This window comes from Prionailurus viverrinus, chromosome A1, assembly GCF_022837055.1.
Source record: "Prionailurus viverrinus isolate Anna chromosome A1, UM_Priviv_1.0, whole genome shotgun sequence".
NCBI lineage: Eukaryota > Metazoa > Chordata > Mammalia > Carnivora > Felidae > Prionailurus > Prionailurus viverrinus.
The window spans coordinates 110,439,543-110,461,629 of NC_062561.1; the positions used below are offsets into that span (position 1 = coordinate 110,439,543).

The 22,087-nt window shown below is 39.2% G+C and overlaps 1 protein-coding gene across 1 annotated transcript in view; it reads right to left on the minus strand.

The window, feature by feature from the left end:
• The window catches only part of ZCCHC10 (zinc finger CCHC-type containing 10), a 28,174-nt gene extending 8,070 nt beyond the window's left edge, over positions 1-20,104 (minus strand). The window contains exons 1-2 of the mRNA XM_047872113.1: positions 20,035-20,104; positions 1,525-1,689 (exon numbers count right to left, since the gene is read on the minus strand). Coding sequence (XP_047728069.1) covers positions 1,525-1,689; positions 20,035-20,075 — 206 coding nt within the window. The 5' untranslated portion in view covers positions 20,076-20,104. The remainder of the gene's footprint in view (positions 1-1,524; positions 1,690-20,034) is intronic.
• Positions 20,105-22,087: the final 1,983 nt, after the last annotated feature.

Genomic DNA, 22,087 nt, shown 5'->3' on the forward strand with positions numbered 1-22,087 from the left:
GCCCTCTGTCGGGCTCTGTGCTGACAGCTCAGAGCCTGGAGCCTGCTTTGGATTCTGTGTCTCCCTCTCTCTCTGCCTCTCCCCTGCTTGTGATGTCTCTATCTATCTCTCAAAAATAAACAAACGTAAAAAAATTTTTTTTTAGAATGGAGCCTCAATTATGACTCTTTTATATTTCCAAAAAAATTTCATTATTCCTTCTCTCCTTTTTTAACATAAATGATAGCATATTATATATACTGTTTTCTATCCTATTTATATACTTAGTTTAAGTATCTTGAATGTCTTTCCATATCGACTCTATAACAATAAAGGGAACTGGATAAAAAATGGAGTTAGGAAGCTCTAAAGGGGGGTTCTCACACACTACCACCCGTCATTAACAGCAGACCCCAACATGAAGAATAGTACCTTGCATTCTTCAGTAGGAAGTAGCTTACTTTTACCATTCCAGCAGGAGGAAGGACAGTTTTCTTCTTGTCTAGCAATAGCAACAGCCAGGAGAAACTGCCACAGTCGTCCAATGAGAATCTTGATCTCTTATTCTCTTCCAATGGACTTTTGTTTAAAACAGCCCTTCTTGGTGCACCTGGGTGGCTCAGTCGGTTAAGCGTCTGCCTCTTGCTTTTGACTCAGGTTATGATCTCACTGTTTTCGTGAGTTCAAGCCCAACTTCGGGCTCTGGGCTGGCAGTGAGGAGCCTGTCTGGGATTCTCTCTCCCACTCTCTCTGCCCCTCTTCCACTTGCACTGTTTCTGTCTCTCTCAAAATAAATAAATGAACTTAAAACACAAACAGCCCTTCCCAATTTCCTCTTTTCCCCAATAAAAGCAAGCCCTTCTCCTTTGTTCCCTAGACCTGCCTATGGTTTGCCATGGTTTGTTTGTCCCGGATTGCAATGCCTTTACTATTCCCGAATAAACTCAATTTGCTGGTAAAATAACAACTGGCCATTTTATCTTTCAGGTTGATGGCTCATATAACCTACCTCATAGCCTGCTGTCATTTCATTGGCAGTTAAGACAATAAAGTACAATGATTAAGAACAAGGCCTGGCTGGTTTAACACTTAATCTTTCCACTTACTGACTGTGTGACACTGACAAGTAACTGAAGTTTTCCAGGCTCCAGTTTCTTCACATGTAAAATGGGGATAATAGTACGTACATTAATTGTACAGATGTGATGCTCGAATAAGCTAATAGGTGTCAAGAGCTTATATAGCACCTAGGACATAGTAAGCACTCATTAAATGTTAGTCTATACTATAATCTAAATCTGGATAACCACCATGGGACATTTAGTTGTTTAATAAATTCTATAAATAAAAATACTCCTTTGGAGAGTGCCTGGGTGGCTCAGTTGGTTGCGTGTGTGCCTCTTAATCTCAGCTCAGGTCTTGTGGTTGTGGGTTCAGATCCTGCACTGGGCTCTGCATTGGGTCTGAAGCCTACTTAAAAAAAAAAAAAAAAGAAAGAAAGAAAAAAGAAAGAAAAAAGAAAAAAACTCCCACATGTACACTTACCTTTGTTGTAATAATACTAATCTGTTTTCTTTTTCTTTTAAAGCTTTCTTTAGTTCTGCTGTTCTTGAAGGCCTATGTAGGTATTTTCTTTTTCCTGTGCATTCATAAGTCCAATGTCCAAATTCTAAGCATTTCTGACATCTTACATGTTGCTTATTTGCTTCACTGCAGAGCAAAAGAACAGAAAGAAAACAGAATACAGGACTTAAGATTTTGACTTGACATTTTGTATCCTTAAAAGTACACATAATGTAAATATTTTAAGGTCAAATATAAACATAATTTTATACTTTGTTTATTATGTCAGATTTAATTAGAAGGCAGGACACTAAGTAGTGAAGAACATGGACCTTGGGAGTTAGAACTCCATTCAAATCTTCATTCCTCAATTCCATTCCAGTAATGGCAGACTAGGTAACTCAGACCAACTCCTCAGCTCAGAAATAGAAAAGACAGTCAAAACATTTTTAACAATCTGCTTGAGGCATCAGAGAACTAACAACGGGATGAAGAATCTAACCAAGCCAAAATATGGAAGAAAATGGAAATCCACAGCAGTCAGCTCTGTATTTAAGTCAACTCGAGCTGGAAGTGTTTGCTCAGCGGGGTAAACCTCATTATAACAAGCCACGGAGATAAGCTATGTATCCAGGGTTAGGTCTCTGAAGATTTATACCCTGAGAATAAACCAACTGTATATAGAATACAGCTCAGCTTCTACTCATCTAGGAGAAAAAGAAAAATCCCAATCCTATAATCCCTGAAATTGGATTAAGATGCACCAAGTAAAGTCAAATAGATGAAAAGAATTGGAAAGGAAAAAATAAAATGTTCATTCCTCACTGATGACATATTATGTACATGGCAAATCCAAAGAATCTACAGATAAAGTATTTTGAAATAATAAGAATTCACAAGATCAGCAAGATTTCAGATTGTGGTCAGCAAACTTTGTAAAGAGTCAGATAGCAAAAATTTTAGGCTTTGCCAATCAGGAGGTAAAATTGAGGGTATTATGTAGGTACTTACCTAACATGAGAGAAAACCCAATTCCACAAATACGTTATTAATAAAAATATTCCACATAAAGGAGGTTTACTAGGGAGACGAATGGAATTCTTTTCTAGAAGATAACATTTCACTCATTTGAGGTTGAAAGTTAGTGTTTCCTACTATCCAACTGACCATACATATATACATGTAATTAACATTCTTTTTTTTTTTTTTAGTTGAAAGAGGGTGCAAGTGAGTGAGGGGCAGAGAGAGAAAGAAAGAGAGGAGTGCGGCTCATGTTCATCTGAAGCAGGGTTGTATTCATCTGAAGTGGGGCTCCTGCTCACCCAAAGTGGGCACAAGCTCCCCAGATGCCGGACTCAAACTCATGAACCGTGAGATCGTGACCTGAGCCAAAGTCAGATGTTTAACTGACTGAGCCACCCTGGCGCCCTGTAATTAACATTCGTGAGAGCCCACCAAAACAAGCAGCAAGTAGGATTCAGCAGGATTCTATAACAAAAACAGTTAAGATGACATTTTAAAAGGTGATATTTAAAATTTCCTGAAAAATATCAAATACGTAGAGATACAAAGAAAATATGTACAAGAGTTCTTTGCACAATATAAACATTATGAGAGAAATTAAACATCTAAGTAAGTGGCTATATGGAAAAATATACCATGTTCACAAGAAAACTTGGTAATTTCAAAATGTCCATTCTCCACAAACTGATCAATAGATTCAAAGCAATGCCAATGAAAATCAAAACAGGTTGTTTGTTTTGTTAACCAACTTATTCTAAAATGTATATGGAAAAGGCCAAGAATAGCCAAAATGCTCTTGTAAAGGAGTAAGTGGGAGAAGACTTAGATTAAAAGTCATTGACTTAATGATACAGCTATACCAATTAAAAATATGAAATTGGAGCAAAGATACACAAGGCCATGGAACAAAACAGACTGCCCAAAAATAGACTAATGTATGTAAGAATACTTATTTTATGACAACCATGGCACTAGACAGCAGTGGGAGAAAAGAAAGGTTATTAAGTGTACAGGGACAACTGGTTATACATATGGAAAAAATGAGACTTACTCTCTACCATATACAAACATTGATTACAGACTGGTCAAAGAATACATGTTTTACAAGATGGTATAAAAAAGGTGACTTGGAGGGGCACCTGGCTGACTCATTTGGAAGAGCATCATCTTGAGGTCGTGAGTTTGAACCACACATTGGGTGAGGAGATTAAAAATAAACAAACAGGGGCGCCTGGGTGGCGCAGTCGGTTAAGCGTCCGACTTCAGCCAGGTCACGATCTCATGGTCCGTGAGTTCGAGCCCCACGTCAGGCTCCGAGCTGATGGCTCGGAGCCTGGAGCCTGTTTCCGATTCTGTGTCTCCCTCTCTCTCTGCCCCTCCCCCGTTCATGCTCTGTCTCTCTCTGTCCCAAAAATAAAAAAAAAAAAAAACTTTGAAGAAAAAAAAAATAAACAAACAAATGAACAAAAAGTGAAAAGGGCATCTGGCTGGCTCAGTCGGTTAAGTGTCGCACTTTGGCTCAGGTCATGGTCTCGTGGTCTGTGACTTTGAGCCCTCATGGTTCATGAATTCGAGCCGCGAGTCGGGCTCTCTGCTGTCAGTAAGGAGCTTGCATCTGATCCTTTGCCTCTCCTCCTCTCTGCCCCTTCCCTGCTGATTCTCTCTCTATATAAAAATAAATAAATTATATATACACACACACACACACACACACATATATGTATATATACATATAATATAATATAATATAATATAATATAATATAATATAATATAATATAATATAAAGAGAGTAAAAAGGGAAGCCAAGCACTAACAGTGCAGAGACTACTTGGGATTCTTTCTCCCTCTCTCTCTGCCCCTCCCCCACTCTCTCATGCACGTGCACTCTCTCTTTCAAAATAAATAAATAAACTTAAAAAACAATTTAGAGAGAAAAAAGGGGAAGGGCCATCTGGGGGGCTCGGGAGGTTAAGCATCCAACTCTTAGTTTCGGCTCAGGTCATCATCTCACGGTTCAAGGGACTGAGTCCCACATCGGGCTCGGCACTGGCAGTGCGAAGCCTGCTTGGGATTCTCTTTCTCCTTCTCTCTGCCCCTCCCCAACTTGTGCTGTCCCTGTCTCTCTCAAGATAAATAAATAAACTTAAAAAGCCTTTAAAATAAATAAAAATTTTAAAAATAATAAATAATAAAAAAAAAAGGGAAGCCAAGAAGTTGGAGAAGATGTTACAAATCACCAAGAAAATGACACATCATAGAAAAATAAGATGAAGTGGAAAATGGGAAGACTGCACAAAAATGGGCCTGGGAAACACAAATCAATAATAAACATATAAAAAGTTGCTCTTTAGGGGTGCCTGGGTGGCTCAGTTGGTTAAGCGTCTGATTCTTCATTTTGGCTCAGGTCATGATCTCACCGTTTGTTAGTTCAAGCCCTGTATCAGGCTATGCACCGACAGCATGGAACCTGCTTAGGATTCTGTCTCCCTCTCCCTCTCTGCCCCTCCCCCGCTTGCTCTTTCTCAAAATTAATTAAAATAAACTTAAAAAAAGTTGCTCTTTACTAATCAAAGAAAAACATATTAAATGCTCAAAGATACCAAGGCATACGTACGTACCAGAAAGAATAAAATTAAAAACTGAGAATAACAAATGTTAGCAAAGATACATAGCAAGAGGAACACATATCCATTGTGTGTATGAATGCAAACCAGTACAACCATTTTGAAAAACATATATACTATAGTTAAAGAGATGTACACTCTATGATCCAGTAGTTCCACTCATAAGTATTTATACAACAGAATTCAATGCACAGCTATACCAGATAACATGTATAAAAATATTGCTTTCCTTTATGTAGCTCTTAAAACTTTTCAAACAATCATACCCTTATAGAAAACTTCTAAGTACAGTTCAAAGAACTATTTTTCCTGTATCATTTGTAAACTGCCAAACTGATGACTCATCAACTCAGAATATTTCATTGCATTTTTCTATAAACTAGGATATTCTTCTAGGTAACAAAGTAACCATCAAAGTCAAGAAATTAAAATAGATACATTCCTACCATTTAATCTTCAGACCCTTACATTTAAGGGACATCAAACGTCCCAATAATGTTCTATATAGCAAAATCCAATTCAGCATCTATGTTGCCTTTGTAAAGTCTATTTGATTTCCTTCTGTCTAATGAGTTCCTTAGTCGTATCCTGCTTATTAAGACCTTAACAATTTTGAAGATTACAGGCCAGTTATTTTGTAGAATGTGCTTCAATTTGAGTAGCTTTCAAGCTCACTCATGCGATTATCAGTAGGAAGCTTCAGTTCCCTGCCTGTTGATCTCTCCACAGATAGGGCTGCCTACAACACGGTTTTCCCCAGAGGGAGTGACCAAGGCAACTTAAGAAAGAAGTCATAATTTTTTATAACCTAATCTTGAAAATGACATACCATCACCTTTGCTGTACTCTGTTGGTCACACAGACCAACCCTAGAATAACTTGAAAGGAGACTGCACAAGAGTGTGAATGCCAAAAGGCAGGGATCATTGGGGGTTATCTTGGAGGTCAACTACCACATCTGAGATCTCTACATGATTAGATTCAAGCCATGCCTCTTGGCAGGAATGTAACAGAAATGGGCTGTGTCCTTCTCACCATATTCCTACCAGGTGACACAAGATGGCAATTTGTCTTATTACTGATGATATGCACTCTGATTCCTTGATTAAGGAGGGTTGACCAGAGTTTACATTCTAAAGTTACTTTTTGTACTTTTGTAATTATGGTGGTTGTAAATGATGTCCACAAATTCTTTCATACTTTTCACTTCAAAAAGGGAAGCCCTAATTCCCTACCTTTAAGGGTGGCTTAGATTTAGCATCTTGCTTCTAACAGAATAAATCAGGATGGTGTGACTTTGAAGATTAAGTCACTTAGCTGACATGTCATGCAGACACTGAAGCAGCCTCTAGGGAGGCCCACGTGGTGAAGAACTGAGGCCTCCTGCCAATAGCCCTGTGAACAAGCCATCTTGGGAGACAGATGTGCCAGTCCTGATCAAGCCTTCAGATAACTGCAGCCACTAAGTTCTGGGGCTCTTGTGTGGCTCAGTTGGCTAAGCGTCTAACTCTTGATTTTGGCTCAGGTCATGATTTTACTGTTTGTGGGATCGAGCCCCATGGTGGGCTCTGTGATGATGGTGCACAGCCTGCTTAGAATTCTCTCTCTACCCCTCTCTCTCTCTGCCCCTCCTCTGCTCATGCATGTGCACTCTCTCACTCTCTCTCAAAATGAATAAATAAAAATTAGGGGGCGCCTGCGTGGCTCAGTTGGTTAGGAATCCAACTTTGGCTCAGGTCATGATTCCACAGTTCGTGAGTTTGAGTCCCACACCAGGGTCTGTGCTGATAGCTGAGAGCCTGGAGCCTGCTTCAGATTCTATGTCTCCCTCTCTCTCTCTGCCTCTCCCCAGCTCGCACTCTGTCTCTCTCAAAAATAAACAAACATTAAAATAAAATAATAAATAAAAAGAAGCCACTAAGTTCTGGGATGATTTGTCACACAACTGTAAGTGAAAACTGATATAACAATAAGTATTTTGTGGGTTGGTATTTCAAAGTACATAAATATCTTGCCCACTAAGTTTTTAGTTCATTTATTCATCTATCAGTATGAACTCATATTTTTCTATCTTATTCAATAAGGTATAATATGTTACATGATTTATGTTGATACTCAGATTGTCCTAGATGTGGTCAGTGGAAAGGAATCCTTTCAAGCTGGGTTCTGTGTCCTTTTGACATGACTTCTTCATTTTGGGGATACTTCCTTGCTCTCTGGTACAACAAAAAATGTTAGGCACATCTACTTTCCTTGTCCCAGCCTGCAATCAGACTGATGGAGCCATGATGATATTTAGAGTCACATTTCTCTTTCCACTTAGGCTCTGACACCTCATACCAAATTATACTTCCCCTTCCCTGTGTAGATATTTTCTCCATTAGGGTGATAACTTATGCTAAATTGCTCCTCTGTGTGGACACCTTCCTCACCTTGCTTGGGATCTGATACCCTACACTGGACCTTCCCCCCACTTTAGGGATCTGACACCCTGCAGTGGCCCTTCCCCCCACTGGATGCCCTCCACACCCTGCTGATGCTAGAGATCACTTCACACATCTATGTAGATGCCCTCCTTACCCACTTCAGGTCCAATACTCCAATGCCAAGTCAACCCTGTGCATGGAGGCCTATCTTGCTCTACACTACTTAATGGCTTTAGGGGTGACTTGTTCAAGAAGGGAAGAGGAAGAACTAAAGAATATAACAGCATGACTTGTAATTTCCTCAAAACTGGAGGGGTGCCTGGGTGGCTCAGTGGGTTGTGCATCCGACTTTGGCTCAGGTCATGATCTCCCGGTTTGTGAGTTCAAGCCCCATGTAGGGCTCTGTGCTGATAGCTGGGAGCCTGAAGCCTGCTTCAGAATCTGTGTCTCCCTCTCTCTCTGCCCTCCCCTGCTTGTGCTCTGTCTCTCTCTGTCTCTCAAAAATGAATAAATGTAAAAAAAAAAAAACCCTGGAGATAACATCCAAGTAGAATGGATAATTTATGGTACAGAATACAGTGAAATACTTCATAATATTAAAAATGAACAGGGGCAACTGGGTGGCTCAGTCGGTTGGGCATCCGACTTCGGCTCAGGTCATGGTTTCGTGGTCTGTGAGTTCAGGCCCTGTGTCAGGCTCTGCGATGATGGCTCAGAGCCTGGAGCCTGCTTCAGATTCTGTCTCTGTCTCTCTCTGCCCCTCCCACACTCTCACTGTGCTTCTCTCTCAAAAATAAAATAAAAACATAAAAAAATAAGAACAAAAAAAAATGAACAAACTTCAGAGATTTAAGAAGCCACATTATTCAAAAGAATCCAAATTGTCTGATTCTGTACAAAGTTCAGACACAGGCAAAATTAAACTCCAGTGCATAGTTAGATGGTAAAAGCACAAAGAGAAGCAAGGAAAATATTACCATAAATGTTAGGTGACGGATTACCTTTGGGAAGGAGGAAGAAGGTCATGAGTGGGAAGGCCTTAATGGCTTTTGGTAGACTGGCAATTTTATTACCTGATCTGGGTGGTAACTGATATGGGAAACGAAGGCAAAAGAAAAAAATTAAATTTCCTTACTACTTACAACCCATTGACAAGTCCTTCAAGCAGGAACAGTGACCTTCCTGGGGTAGCTCAGCTGCCTTGATGTTGACACTTTACTAAGGGCAAAAGGCAATCTTAGCTTAACATTATTCCAATCCCTCAGGATCCTGTGATTCTACTTTAAACATGTAAGAAATTCCTTAGGAAATTCCTTTATCTCTACTCCCCAAGATATATGTCAGCAATTACCCTTCAAGCATACGGCCTACTGATATACATCTTCTGAAGGGTCTCATGACTGAGGGTTTACTAAACAGTAATAAATGACCTCTTCCTAATAACAGCTAGCACCCTCAGGGTCCTGGAAACCTTGTTTTCAAAATTCCTTGGAGACTTTGCTGTCCCTAACACTCTTGCAACTTGAAAGTTTAAAAGCAGTCACCTGTCACAAGCCCAGTGTAGCTCTTTCTGCCCACAGGTTCTTTAATAAAACCACCTTTTTGCAGTGAAGATGTCTCAAGAATTCTTTTTTTTAAATTTTTATTTAATTTTAATTAATTTTACTTTATTTTTTTATTTTTAAAAAAAGAATTTTTAAAATCTTTATTTATTTTTGAGAGAGACAGAGTGAGAGCGGGGGAGGAACAGAGAGAGCGGGAATCCAAAGCAGGCTCCAGGCTCCGAGCTGTCAGTACAGAGCCCTAAGCAGGGCTTGAACTCATGAACCATGAGCTCATGACCTGAGCCAAAGTCAGACGCTTAACCAACTGAGCCACCCAGGCACCCCTCAAGAATTCTTTTTTGACTGTTCACTCCAAACCCAAACATTTCCACATCGGTAATCAAGTAGAATGTTCCTTTATAATAATTTATTAAGTGGCATAGTTATGTCGTTTGAACTTTTTTGTACATGTGCTTTATTTCACAACAAAGGCTTTAGAAAATCTTGGCTTTTGGGGTGCCTGGGTAGCTTGGTCAGTTAAATGTCCAACTTCAGCTCACGGCATGATCTCATGGTTTGTGGGTTAGAGCTCCATGTCAGGCTCTGTGCTAACAGCTTTAGAGCCTGGAGCCTGTTTTGGATTCAGTGTCTCCCCCTCCTCTGTCCCTCCCTCACTTGCACTCTGTCTCTCTCTTAAAAATAAACATTAAAACATCTTTTTTTAATCTTGGCTCTTTCACTACATAGCTGTATGCTCTTTAGCAAACTGATTTTGGAATCTTAGATTCCTCTTCTAAAAAATGCAATAATACCCACTTTTACTATGTTATTGTGAGAATTAGATGACACCATAACCAGGGCTTATATTCATCATGTGCCAGGAATTTAGCTAAGTATCAGTTATGAATAATCACATCTATTCTCCATAACAACTCAGTGAGTTTGAAAGAACTATCCCCACTCTATAGACTAGGATGTATACATAGCAAGCAGTAAGGCATCTGGTATAAAGTAACACACAATTAATTGGGAGTTATTATTGCCAATCTATATATTGTATCTGGATTAATGATACATGGCACTTTAAATTTTCTCATAACATGGTTGCATGATGAGATGCTGGGTTCTTAATTTTGACCTAGAGCAGTCACCTTTTTTATCCCTGGAGAACACATAATTGGTGCTCAGTAGATGTCTGTAAAACGATTACTGAAATAGGTAAGTGTTTAAGAGGACATATATTGCTTATAGTGGGCTTTTCATTAGTTAATTCCTGCATTGTGGACCAGGTTCTGTAATCTTGACGATAATTTAGTTTTAGCATCTGTCCAAAATTTAATCCTAATCTGAAGACTAATGTTACAATTAAAGAATTAAGACTATGTCAGATATAGTAGATATAGTATTAAAAGATAATAAAAAAGACCCAGATTTTTGATTAGTAATAGTTCTTAAATTTCAGCAAGCAACCTCCAGAGCCATGATGATAATTTCAGACTTTATCTGAACATGTAATGTCATAGCAAACTTTTAAAATCATCAACCATAAAACATTCTATGGACTTAATATTAGCTTTTGAGGCAAAAAGAACCATTAACACATTTAACACATAACAAATAATTGTAAAGTGCACCCCAATAATAATATATTCAGAAACATTAAAGACAATTTGTAAATAGTGTAAAATCATGGGCACACCTAGATCAGTACGTTGAGTGTCTGACTTTGGCTCAGGTCATGATCTCATGGTTCTTGGGTTCAAGCCCCATATCAGGCTCCCTGCTATCAGCACAGAAACCACTTCAGATCCTCTGTCCTCCCCCCTCTCTGCGCCTCCCCAGCTCTCATGCACTCTTTCTCAAACATAAATAAACATTAAGAAAACAAAAGTGTATCAGGTGCCTGGGTGGCTCAGTCTGTTAAACGCCCAACTTTGGCTCAGGTCATGATCTCATGGTTTGTGAGCTTGAGCCCTGCAATAGGCTCTGTGCTGCCAGAGCCTGGAGCCTGCTTCATATTCTGTCTCCCTCTCGCTCTGCTCCTCCCCTACTCACTCTCTCTCTCTCTCTCTCTCTCAAAAATAAACATTAAAAATAATTTTTTTTAAGTGTATAATCATGACTCTCCTACAAATACATACAAAACAGCCTGTGAATAAACTGTTGAAAACAAGCAAAAAAACAAATACATACAAAACAAACACACGTCAAAGGTTTAATGATAAATAAAAGAACTAGTAACAGGGTGCCTGGGCAGCTCAATCGGTTGAGCATCTGACTTTGGCTCAGGTCATCATCATCTCACACTTTGTGGGTTGGAGCCCCACATTGGGCTCTGGGCTAACCGTTCAGATCCTGAAGCCTGCTTTGGTATTTTATGTCTCCCTCTCTCCCCCCTCCTCGCTCGCAATGTCTCCGTCTCTCTCTCTCAAAAATAAACATTAAAAATGCATATATTAAAAAAAATAAAGGAACTAGTAAGATGGTGTAACTGGTTCAAAAGAGAATTTGATCATGAATGCTGAAATGGGGGTGCATAGGTGGCTCAGTTGGTGAAGAGTCTGACTTAGGCTCAGGTTGAGATCTCACCGTTGGTGGGTTTGAGCTTCGTATCGAGCCCTCTGCTGCCAGTACAAAACCTGGCTTCAGATCCTGTCTCCCTCTCTCTGCCCCTCCCCAGCTCTCAAGTGCATGTGCCCTCTCTCAAAAATAAATAAACATTAGAAAAAAAAAATGCTGAAATGAATTTACAGACAGTTAAAAACTAGTCAACAGTCACATTGCAAGAATCAATCATAACATATATGTATGGTAAGAATCTTTCCTATCAATTTTCTACAACTTACAAAGTTATAAAATAGCTCAAAGACAGTGATGGATAGGCTCTCACAGAGTCACACAACCAGTAAGAGTGGATTAGACATGACATCTAGTAATCTTTTTTTGAAATCCATTTCAAAGCCTTTCACAGTATTCCCTAACAATGAAAATATGATTGGTAGTGTAAGGAAACCTCTCAGAATCAAGAAAATAAAGTATTCTCCAACTCAGAGTTTATTTTCCCCAAATTAATAAACTTATAACTTAAGATCTCAGCTATTAAAAATATTATCCACCAGCAATGTGTAGTTTTCTGTTGTTATAAATAGAACATTCACAAATATCTAAGGCCCATCTATGATTGACATGTTCTAACCATTAATTAACCACCCCTAAAAATACTGATCTCCACAGAATGCTGAATGAGGCAGACCTTTAATTTTAAAGTAAACAAGATTAGCATTTATTTCTACCCATGTGAATACTCTATTCAAAAAATATTCCATTTCTATACCCTAAGCTGAAGCCCAAAGCAGTGTTCTAGTTATACAGGTTTTTTTTTTTTTTTATATGAAATGACCTTCTTTGATACCTAAAATAGTAGGACATGCCTGCTATATTGACCTATTGTTGGCAGAGGTAGAGAATGGGCACTCCACATATGGTAAGATATACGTTCATTTTTTAAGGTTTATTTATTTATTTTGAGAAGGACAGAGAGAGTACAAGTAGGGGAAGGGCAGAGAGAAAGGGAGGAGAGAATTCTAAACAAGCTCTGCACTGTCAGTGTAGAGCCCAATGCAGGGCTCAAATTCAGAGAACTGTGAGATCATAACCTGAGCTGAAATCAACAGACACTTAACCAACTAAGCCACCCTGGTACCCCCAAGATATACATTCTTAACTGCTGGTAAGAATCTAAGTTGCACAGACTTTCTGAAGGGCCATTTGGTAACTACAAGAAAATCTTAAAAATGTACATACCAAAAAAACCAAAAAAGATAGTATAAATGGTCATTATCTACCTAAAAAAATCCCTAAGAATCTAAAACAGAGCTACAAGAATATATGAGTTTAGCAAGGTCACAGGATACAAGGTCAATATACAAAAGTCAATTGTATTTTTCTTTTTTTTTTTTTTTTGTTTATTTATTTATTTTGAGCGAGAGAGGGTATAGGAGGGGCAGAGAGAAATGGAGAGAGCGAGAATCCCAAGCAGGCTCCGCACTGTCAGTGCAGAGCCCAACTGAGGGGCCAAACCCACAAACCATGAGATCATGACCTGAGCAGAAACCAAGTGTCGGACACTTAACTGACTCAGCCACCCAGGTGCCCCTAAAAGTCAACTGTATTTCTATATACTAGCAAGAAACAATTGGAAAATTGAAATTAAAAAATATATTATTACAATACATAGAGATAAATCTGATGAAAAGTCCAACACCTCTACAGTGAACTATAAAACATCGGTGAGCAAAGTTAAAGGCCTAAAAAAGATGAATACACACACATACACACACAGATTAATGCATAAGAAAACTCAAAACAGTTAAGGTATCCATTCTTCAAAAGCTGATCTATAGATTCAGTACAATTCCAACTGAAATCTCAGCAGTTTCTTTTATGTAAATTGATAACCTGATCCTAAAATGCATACAAAAATACAAAGAATCTACAATAGTTGCAATGACTGAAAAAGAACAAAATTAGAACACTACCTGATTTCAAGACTTATTATAAAGCTACAGTTATCACCACAGGGTGGTGTTTACAAAATCAAATACATCAATGAAACAGAATACAATCTATACACATACATGGGCAGCGGTTTTTTTGACAAAGGTATAAACAAAATTCAGTGGAGGGGATACCTGGGTGGCTCAGTTGGTTGAAATGTCCAAGTCTTGGTTTTGGCTCAGGTCATGATCTCACAGTTTTGTAGAATTAAGCCCCACGCTGGGATCCACATTGGCAGCGTCAAGCCGGTTTGGGGTTCTCTCTCTCCCTCTTTTTCTGCCCCTCCCCCAGTCACACTGTCTTTGTCTCTCTCAAAATAAATAAATTTTAAAAACTTAAAAAAAAAATCAAGTAGAGAAAAATGTCTTTTCAACAATTGGTACAGAACAATTGGAATGCAATGTGCAAAAATATGAACTTTTGAAAAGTTTGCCAATTTCTAATAAGATTTCCCATAAAATTACTAGTTACTATATGGTCAAGCAATCCACTCTTAGGCTATTTATGAAAGAAAAAGGAAAACTTAAGTTTACACAAAAGACTACATGAACCTTTAATAGCAGTTGTATTCAAAAGGAACACCAAACTGGAAACAATCAAAATGTCCTTAAACTGGCAAATGGATAAACAAACTTGTATATCCATACAATGGGATATATTGGCAATAATTTAAAAAAAGGGGCACCTGGGTGACTCAGTTGGTTAAGCATATTACTTTGGCTCAGGTCCCAATCTCATGGTTCGTGGGTTCGAGCCCCACATTGGGCTCTCTGCTATCAGCACAGAGCCCGCTTTGGGTTCTCTGTCCCTGCCACCGCTCCCCGCACCCCCCCCACCCCTAACGCACTTGTTCTCCCCCTACCCTTGTTTCTCCCTCTCTCTTTCAAAAATAAATAAAAATGAAAAAAAAAAGAATGCAATATTAATATGTGCAAGAACTTTAGTGGATCTCAAAGGAATTAACCAAGTGAAAGAAGATGGACTCAAAGGCCACAGACTGATTCTATTTGCACACAACATTATGGAGAAGATAAAATTAAAGCGATATCAGTGGTTTCCAGAGGCTGATAAGCGCTTACTTACAAGGGGTCATGAAGAAATTTTTCATGATGGAAATTTTTCTATATCTTGATTTTGGTGGTGCTTCCAAGACTATAGTTATCTGTCAGAACTCACAGAACTGTACATTAAGAAGGATGAATTTTGGGGGCTCCTGGCTGGCTAAATTGGTAGAGCATGTGACTCCATCAACCCTCAGTTTGTTCTCTTGTCATTAGGAGTCTCTTGTGGTTTGTTTCCCTCTCTTCTCTTCCCCCCACCTTCCCATATGTTCATGTGTTTTGAGTAAACCTGACTTTTAAAAAAAATACCCATACTGGGACACCTGGGTGGCTCAGCGGTTAGCATTCCAACTCTTGACTTTGGTTCAGGTCATATTCTCACAATTTGTGAGACTGAGCCCCATGTGCTGATAGTACAGAGCCTGCTTGGGATTCTCTCTCTCCTCTCTCTGGTCCCCCTCCAAATAAATAAATACACTTAAAAAAATGTTCTTACCAGTTAATCCAGAATAATGGATACATATATGCAAAAATTTAGTTGTGTATTTATTATGGGAAGTATAATATGGTTTATAAGATAAACTTGACAGATGGTAGTTACATTTGAGGTGAGCACAGCATAATGTATAAACTTGTGGAATCACTATAATCACTATGTTGTACCCCTGAAACTAAAGTAGCATTGTGTGTCAAATATTCTCAAGAAAAAAAAAAAGAGTAAACTATCCAACAGCAATGGAAATGGCCAGAAAGTTATTGTTTATCCATAAAGAACACTACGAGGCCATTTATAATGTTAAAAAATGACCTAAAAGGTTATACATTAAAATGTAAAAAATGGTTGGGGTGCTTGGGTGGCTCAGTTGGTTAAGCATCCAACTCTTGGTTTCACTCAGGTATTGATTTCAGTTTTGTGAGTTCGAGCCCTGTGCCTGGCCCTGCAGCTGGTAGCCCGAAGCCCACTTGGCATTCTCTCTCTGCCCCTCCCTGACTCACACTATCTTTGTCTCTCTCAAAATAAATAAATAAACTTAAAAAAAAAAGTGTATAAAATTATTATCTTTGGGGTAGGGTTATAATACATTTTTTCTTTATCTGTATTCTCTAACTTTCCTACAATGAACATGGAATGCTTGTGAAATCATAAAAAAAATCAAGATATTTTTTCAAGTAACATATAACTAATGAGTACATAAGAGTGCTAAAGGCCTAAGAGAAATATCTAAACCTAATACAAATAAATAAATATCCTACCGAAAAAAGCTGAGAGTAGTGAAAAATGTCAAGAACATCAAAATTGTTTTGTGTTTCAGTTACATCTAAAGCACAAAGAACTGGGGGGAGGGTGGGGGGGGGCGTGGAGGGTGTGGAATAAAACACACAAAACCAAAAGAAGGGACAGACTCATTATTTTGGGTGCTAGGCAAATTGGTCACCAATGTCATGTTATAGGCTAAGAGAACAAGAAGGATTATTTTTATTTTTCTTCATTCTTAACTCAAACACAATTATATATAGAATGAAAAGAGTAGAACTGAATCCCAAGATAGTGAGGGGTGGGTAACAGGGCCCTTCTATCCATCTGAATGTGTTTAAGTCACATGGCCCAAGTGACTGCTCCCCAACATACCAGATTTTCCAGGTGACATGACTGTACTGCTACTGGTAATGTGAGAAACCCTGGCATACATGAATGGTGCTGAAAGTCTGAGAGTAGGCAAATGCTGTTTTGACTTTCAAAGTGGAGAGAAAGGTAGATTCCACAAACTATGCCAGTGAACTTGACATCTATTCCAGGCAAAATTCTGGCTGGATTTATTAAATCCATTCAAAAAGAGAAGCTCGATCACGAAGTATCAAATCATTACAGACTAATACTCTTATTGGTTTCTGGGTATATGTATTTCAATAAGGCATCTAGGAGATAGATCAGTTGAGCATTATGGACAAAAGAGTACTGTTTAATAGGTTGAAGTAAATGTATAGTGGAGTATCTAGCAATGGCCTGAGGGCTTGGTCTTTAGTTTGAATTTGCTAAACATTAAAAAAACACTTTTTTTAACTGTTTATTTGAGATAGAGAGCGAGCATGAGCAGGGGAAGGGCAGAGAGGAAGACACAGAATCCGAAGCAGGCTCCAGGCTCTGAGCTGTCAGAGCAGAGCCTGACAGCAGGGCTGGAACTCACAAGCAGTGAGATCATGACCTGAGCCGAAGTCGGACGCTTAGCTGACTGAGCCACCCAGGTGCCCCTGATGTGTTCAACATTTTATAAATGACTTGGATGAGAACAGAATACAGATGTGCATGTTTATCAAACCTATAGCTGACACAAAGCTAGAGGGATAGATAATACAAAGAATAACCAAATCAGGATCTAAAAAGGTCTTGACAGGCTAGAACTCAATGTGAAATTTAACAAGATGAAATTTAACAAGGGTAATAATAAGTCTGACACTGAAGTCCAGAAAATCAATGCAAGTACGAGACAGGGAAGCCTGACATGATAGCAATTCAAGTGGGTAACATCTAGGGTTTTTACATGACTAAAATCACAGTTTAGGTCCAAAGCTAGAAAGTTAGAAGGGAGCAGGGTTTAGCTTCATCAATATTATTTTCCTTTCAGCTCAAATAAACTGTTTGATAGATAGAAAAATGTAACAGGTTGATTCAGGAGGTAAGTATGTACTTCATACCCAAGCCAAAGTTACATAATTCTCACAGATGCTGAAGAAATGGTACTGGAATTCAGTGGAAGGTTTAGCAGAAGAAATGATCCGAGATAGTGCAAGATTCTACAAATCTACTTACATATAAGTAGATGTAATTACAATTTACAAAGTGAAAATGATTTCATTTCAATTGATTTAAAGTTAACTCTGCTGAATGGGAAGTTCAAATGTAGGCTTTTTTTTTTTTATTAGTCCAACTAATATCCTCTCAATTGGGATCAACAGGGCACTATCTGGGGTCATTTTTTCTGTTAAACTTTCCACTGAATTCCAGTACCATCTCTTCAGCATCCACAAGAATTATTTTTCCTCTATTAGTCCAAAGACTCTTAAAAAGAATGAAAACAGTACTTTCTCACTTCACCTAACTGAATAAATACTAAAAATACTTTAAAATTTGTTATTATGGAATATATGGTCTTTATAAACAAAATTAAAACTTTTTGATGAAGATAAAATGAAAAATAATGGTTACTCTTCTGCTTTCTGCCCCCAAATACTCCCTAAACTCTACTGGACTTCCCTAATTTCTAAAGGTCTCCTTCTCCAACTCCCTGAGGACTTGGTCTTTATACCATGACCGCTTTTTATCATACACCATTTATTTTCTTCCCCCAAAAGATTAGAAACTCCTAAAGATAAATCTTTTACTTCTAAAGATAAGTCTTTTACTTCTGTATAGCTCATTTACCAAATACAGGCGTTCCACAGAAAAACAACATTTACTAAACTTTCTGACACTTCTTAAATAAGAAATAACAATATTCTTTAGATACTAAGTCTTTCACTTCATATAAGTGAATATTGGTTGGTTTTACCAATCTAGCATTCACTACCTAACCTACCTATCTAGCTCATCATTGATTTATAAAGATCCATCCAATTGTGCTGGTAAAAGAATGAGATCTGCTAATCAAAGCATGGCAATCCCATAGACATGATTCAATCTAGACAATGAGATGCCATCAACTTGAAGTTGGACAGATATAAAGGACCCTAGTTATAGTCACTCTATTCTTGACTTCAGAATTGTTTGACTTCAAAGCCTTCTCCTCCAGGAGGCATATTACCTTGACTCCCTAGGTGTAAGCTCAAGGAACTCTTCCTCAGGTGTGACAGGTGGAATTCATGAAGAACAACAAAAAATAATAAAAAACAGAAGTGTAAAGAGAAACAGATAAATATGCAAGCTAACTATGAGTGATAAATTATGGACTTGCAAATGGTAACAACATGAAATGCCAAGAGAATGAAAAAATGGCAGTTCAGGTGTACATGTTGGTAGAAGAGAAAAAAGGCTTTACCAGAGAGGGGTGTCTGGGATGATTCCTGCATTATGCATTCACAGCAAACCTCTTGTGCCACTGACTCTCGCTCAATGGCCACAGTGGCGAACTTTTACTTCTTAAAAATTAAAGTTCTTTCCTGTCTCAAAGCAATTGTCACTTTCTGGATGGTCTTTCCCCAAATCCTCTCATGACTGGCTCTTTTCTAATTTTTTTTTTTTTTTTTAAGACAGAGAGAGGGAAGGGATGAGAGAGAGAATCTTAAGCAGGCTCCACTTTTAGAGGGAAGCCCAAGGAGGGCTCAATCCTGACCCTCGATCACCACCTGAGCTGAAATCTTGAGTCAAGATGCTCAAAGGACTGAGCCACCCCATGAGCATCTCTTTTCTCACACTTTTGATCTCTGTTCAAATGCTACCTCTGCAGGCATTCCTTTTCAGTCCAACCAACCTAAACTGGACCTTTCTTTCCATCACCTCTTATTTCCTTCAAAGCTCTTATCATCACCTATATTTACTTAAAATGTTTAGTTGTTCCACTCTTTTCACCAAAGGAATATAAGTTTCCTGAAAGCAATATTTCCGGTCTTGAACACCTCCATTTCTTTAGACCCAAATTCTGGCAGAGAGCGGCATAATATTTTAATAAATATTAATTAAAATAAATTAATATTTACTGAAGAGAATGAATGGCAGAAAGTGAGAAGATAACTTGGGGAGAAAAATCGGCGTTGTAGTCAGGGTTCCTGGGGAAGGCGATAGGAAGAGGGCAGGAAAAGCCAGCTGGGTTGGAGACTTCACAGGGAGTTGAAGGTTTACGTCGGTGAGACTGGAGGGTGTCGGATCAAGGCTTCAGGCTTCCCGGATCACGCGTGGGGTGGGCGGCTGGGTGGGCAAAGGGGCACATACCACTTAGTGCCCAACTCCTGGGCATTCCCTTTGCGGAAACCAAACGCTAGGCTCTCTTCAGAACAGCACCTATCCCACCTCGCAGCCTAGGTCCCGCCCCGGGGACCTTACGCAGCCGTCTTCCACGCAATCACTAGCCCGTGGACACCAAACTTATCGCCTGGGCCGAGCCCCCGCGGAGCAGCAACAAGTGAGAGAGACGACCACCCTCCGCCTGTCCACACTGAGGATCCGATACCTGCCCGCCATCCCGGCCCCTGCTCACTCACCGGCTGACGCGTTTCTCCCCGCCCCCAGCCCGCCCCGCGGCCCTACTCGGGCCCTCACTTACGCTTGTCTCCGAGCTATGAGCCGATGCATGGGAGTCGCCATCTTAGCGCGGCTGCGGACTGCCGCGCTGGGTTTTGGGAAGCTCCTCGGAAGGGGCGGGCCCTTCGAACCCCCAGCGGCCGCCCGCGTGGGCGGAGCCAGTCCGGCCTCGCGAGCCTCTGTGGCCGCCTTTGGGGTAAGCAGTGGGTGGGTAGGTGTGTGTCTTGTTTCCTGTGTAGGTCTCTGGTTTAAGAAAGAAGGATGATGCCGGTTGTCTTGCATGAACAGGCCCTTGAAGAATGAGTACAGGTATATTGCGTGGAGAAGCCGGGAGAAACATTCTCCAATAAGGGAAATATATATTATAATATATATTATACACACACACACACACATAAATATATGAATAAAAGTGTGCAGTGTTCAGAAACGAGTCTGGAGAGCAAAATAAAAGGAATGGGCTTAAAAAAAATAAAAAGTAATGACTTGAGCAACATTGGAACCATAAATTGAAAGACCGACTATAGTGCAAATATATGTTAATTCTATCTTTACTCTCTCACAGGGATTTTATTAGGACCAAATGAGATTATGTAACTAAAGCTACTTTGTCCACTGGAAAAAGATACTAATATATTTAAATTTTTTTTAACATTTATTTTTGAGAGAGAGACAGAGAGACTGAGCACAAGCCAGGGAGGGGCAGAGAGAGAGGGAGACAGAATCTGAAGCAAGCTCCAAGGCTCTGAGGTGTCAGCACAGAACTAACCTAATGCCTCACTCCAACCCGCAAACGGTGTGATCATGATCTGAGCCAAAGTCCAATGCTTAACCGACTGAGCCACCCAGGCGCCGTAGAAAAAGATACTAAATTTAATTATTTTAGCATTTAGTGTCAGATCATGGAAATTTTATTCCCTTAAATCTACATTCTTTGAAACATATAACTTCTTGAGCTGTGTATGTATGCACGTTTCTGGGTGTTCATTCATTTTTTTCAATTAATATTTATGAAGCACCTAAAATGTTTTCAAAACTGAGGATAGAGCCTTAGACAGGTAAAGTCTTTGCACACATGGAGCTTTCTACAAACAATAAGCCAAGACAATGTCCAAAGAGCATAAATACTCTAAAGAATTCAGGGTAAGGGGATAAAGAGTGATTTAGCACTGAGAGTTAGAGAAGGTGATAGATACCCTTAACCTTTGAGCACATCTTGTTCTTGACAAAGTGGAATCTTACTATCTGTTCTGTTCTTCAGCTTGCTTTGTTCAATTCTCAGTAGACTTCTGGATGTCTTTTCCCATGTCAGTACATACAGATTTAATTTATTCTTTTTCTACGTTAAGTTATATGGATTACATGGACATTCTACAATTTATCCAACCAGTACCCTATTGATACTCAATTAGATCTTTTGTCAAAAAGATGGGATGAACAGATTTTCAGGCACTCTTCTATTTCTGTAATCTGATCTTCTAGAATCACTGGGTCAAAGAGTATGTGTATTTTAAATTTTGATTGGTATTACCTATTGTCTTTTAAATAGGTTTTACCCAAACATATTTCCTCACTAGAACTGAGAATGATCAAACTTTTTTGTTGTTGTTGTTAAATGTTTATTTATTTTTGAGAGCGTGAGTGTGAGTTGGGGGGAGAGGCAGAGAGACAGAATCTAAAACAGGCTCCAGACTCTGAGCTGTCAGCACAGAGCCTGATGCGGGGCTCAAACTAGGCAACAGCAACATCCTGACATACTCCGAAGGTGGAAGCTTAACCGACTGAGCCACCCAGGAGCCCTGAATGGTCAAACTTTTAAACTCTTTCCTACCTATCATTATTGATGAGATTAAGTACCTTTCATATGATTTTTGGAGACTTATTTTTCATGAATTGTCAATCAGATTCTTTGCTTGTTTTTCATTTTCTATTTTTTCTTTTTTCTTTTCTTTTTTTTTTTTTTAAGTTTATTTGTTTTGAGAGAAAGAGAAACAAAGCACGCAAGCAGGGAAGGGGCAGAGAGAAAGGGAAAGAGAGAGAATCCCAAGCAGGTCCCGCACTGTCAGTGCAGAGCC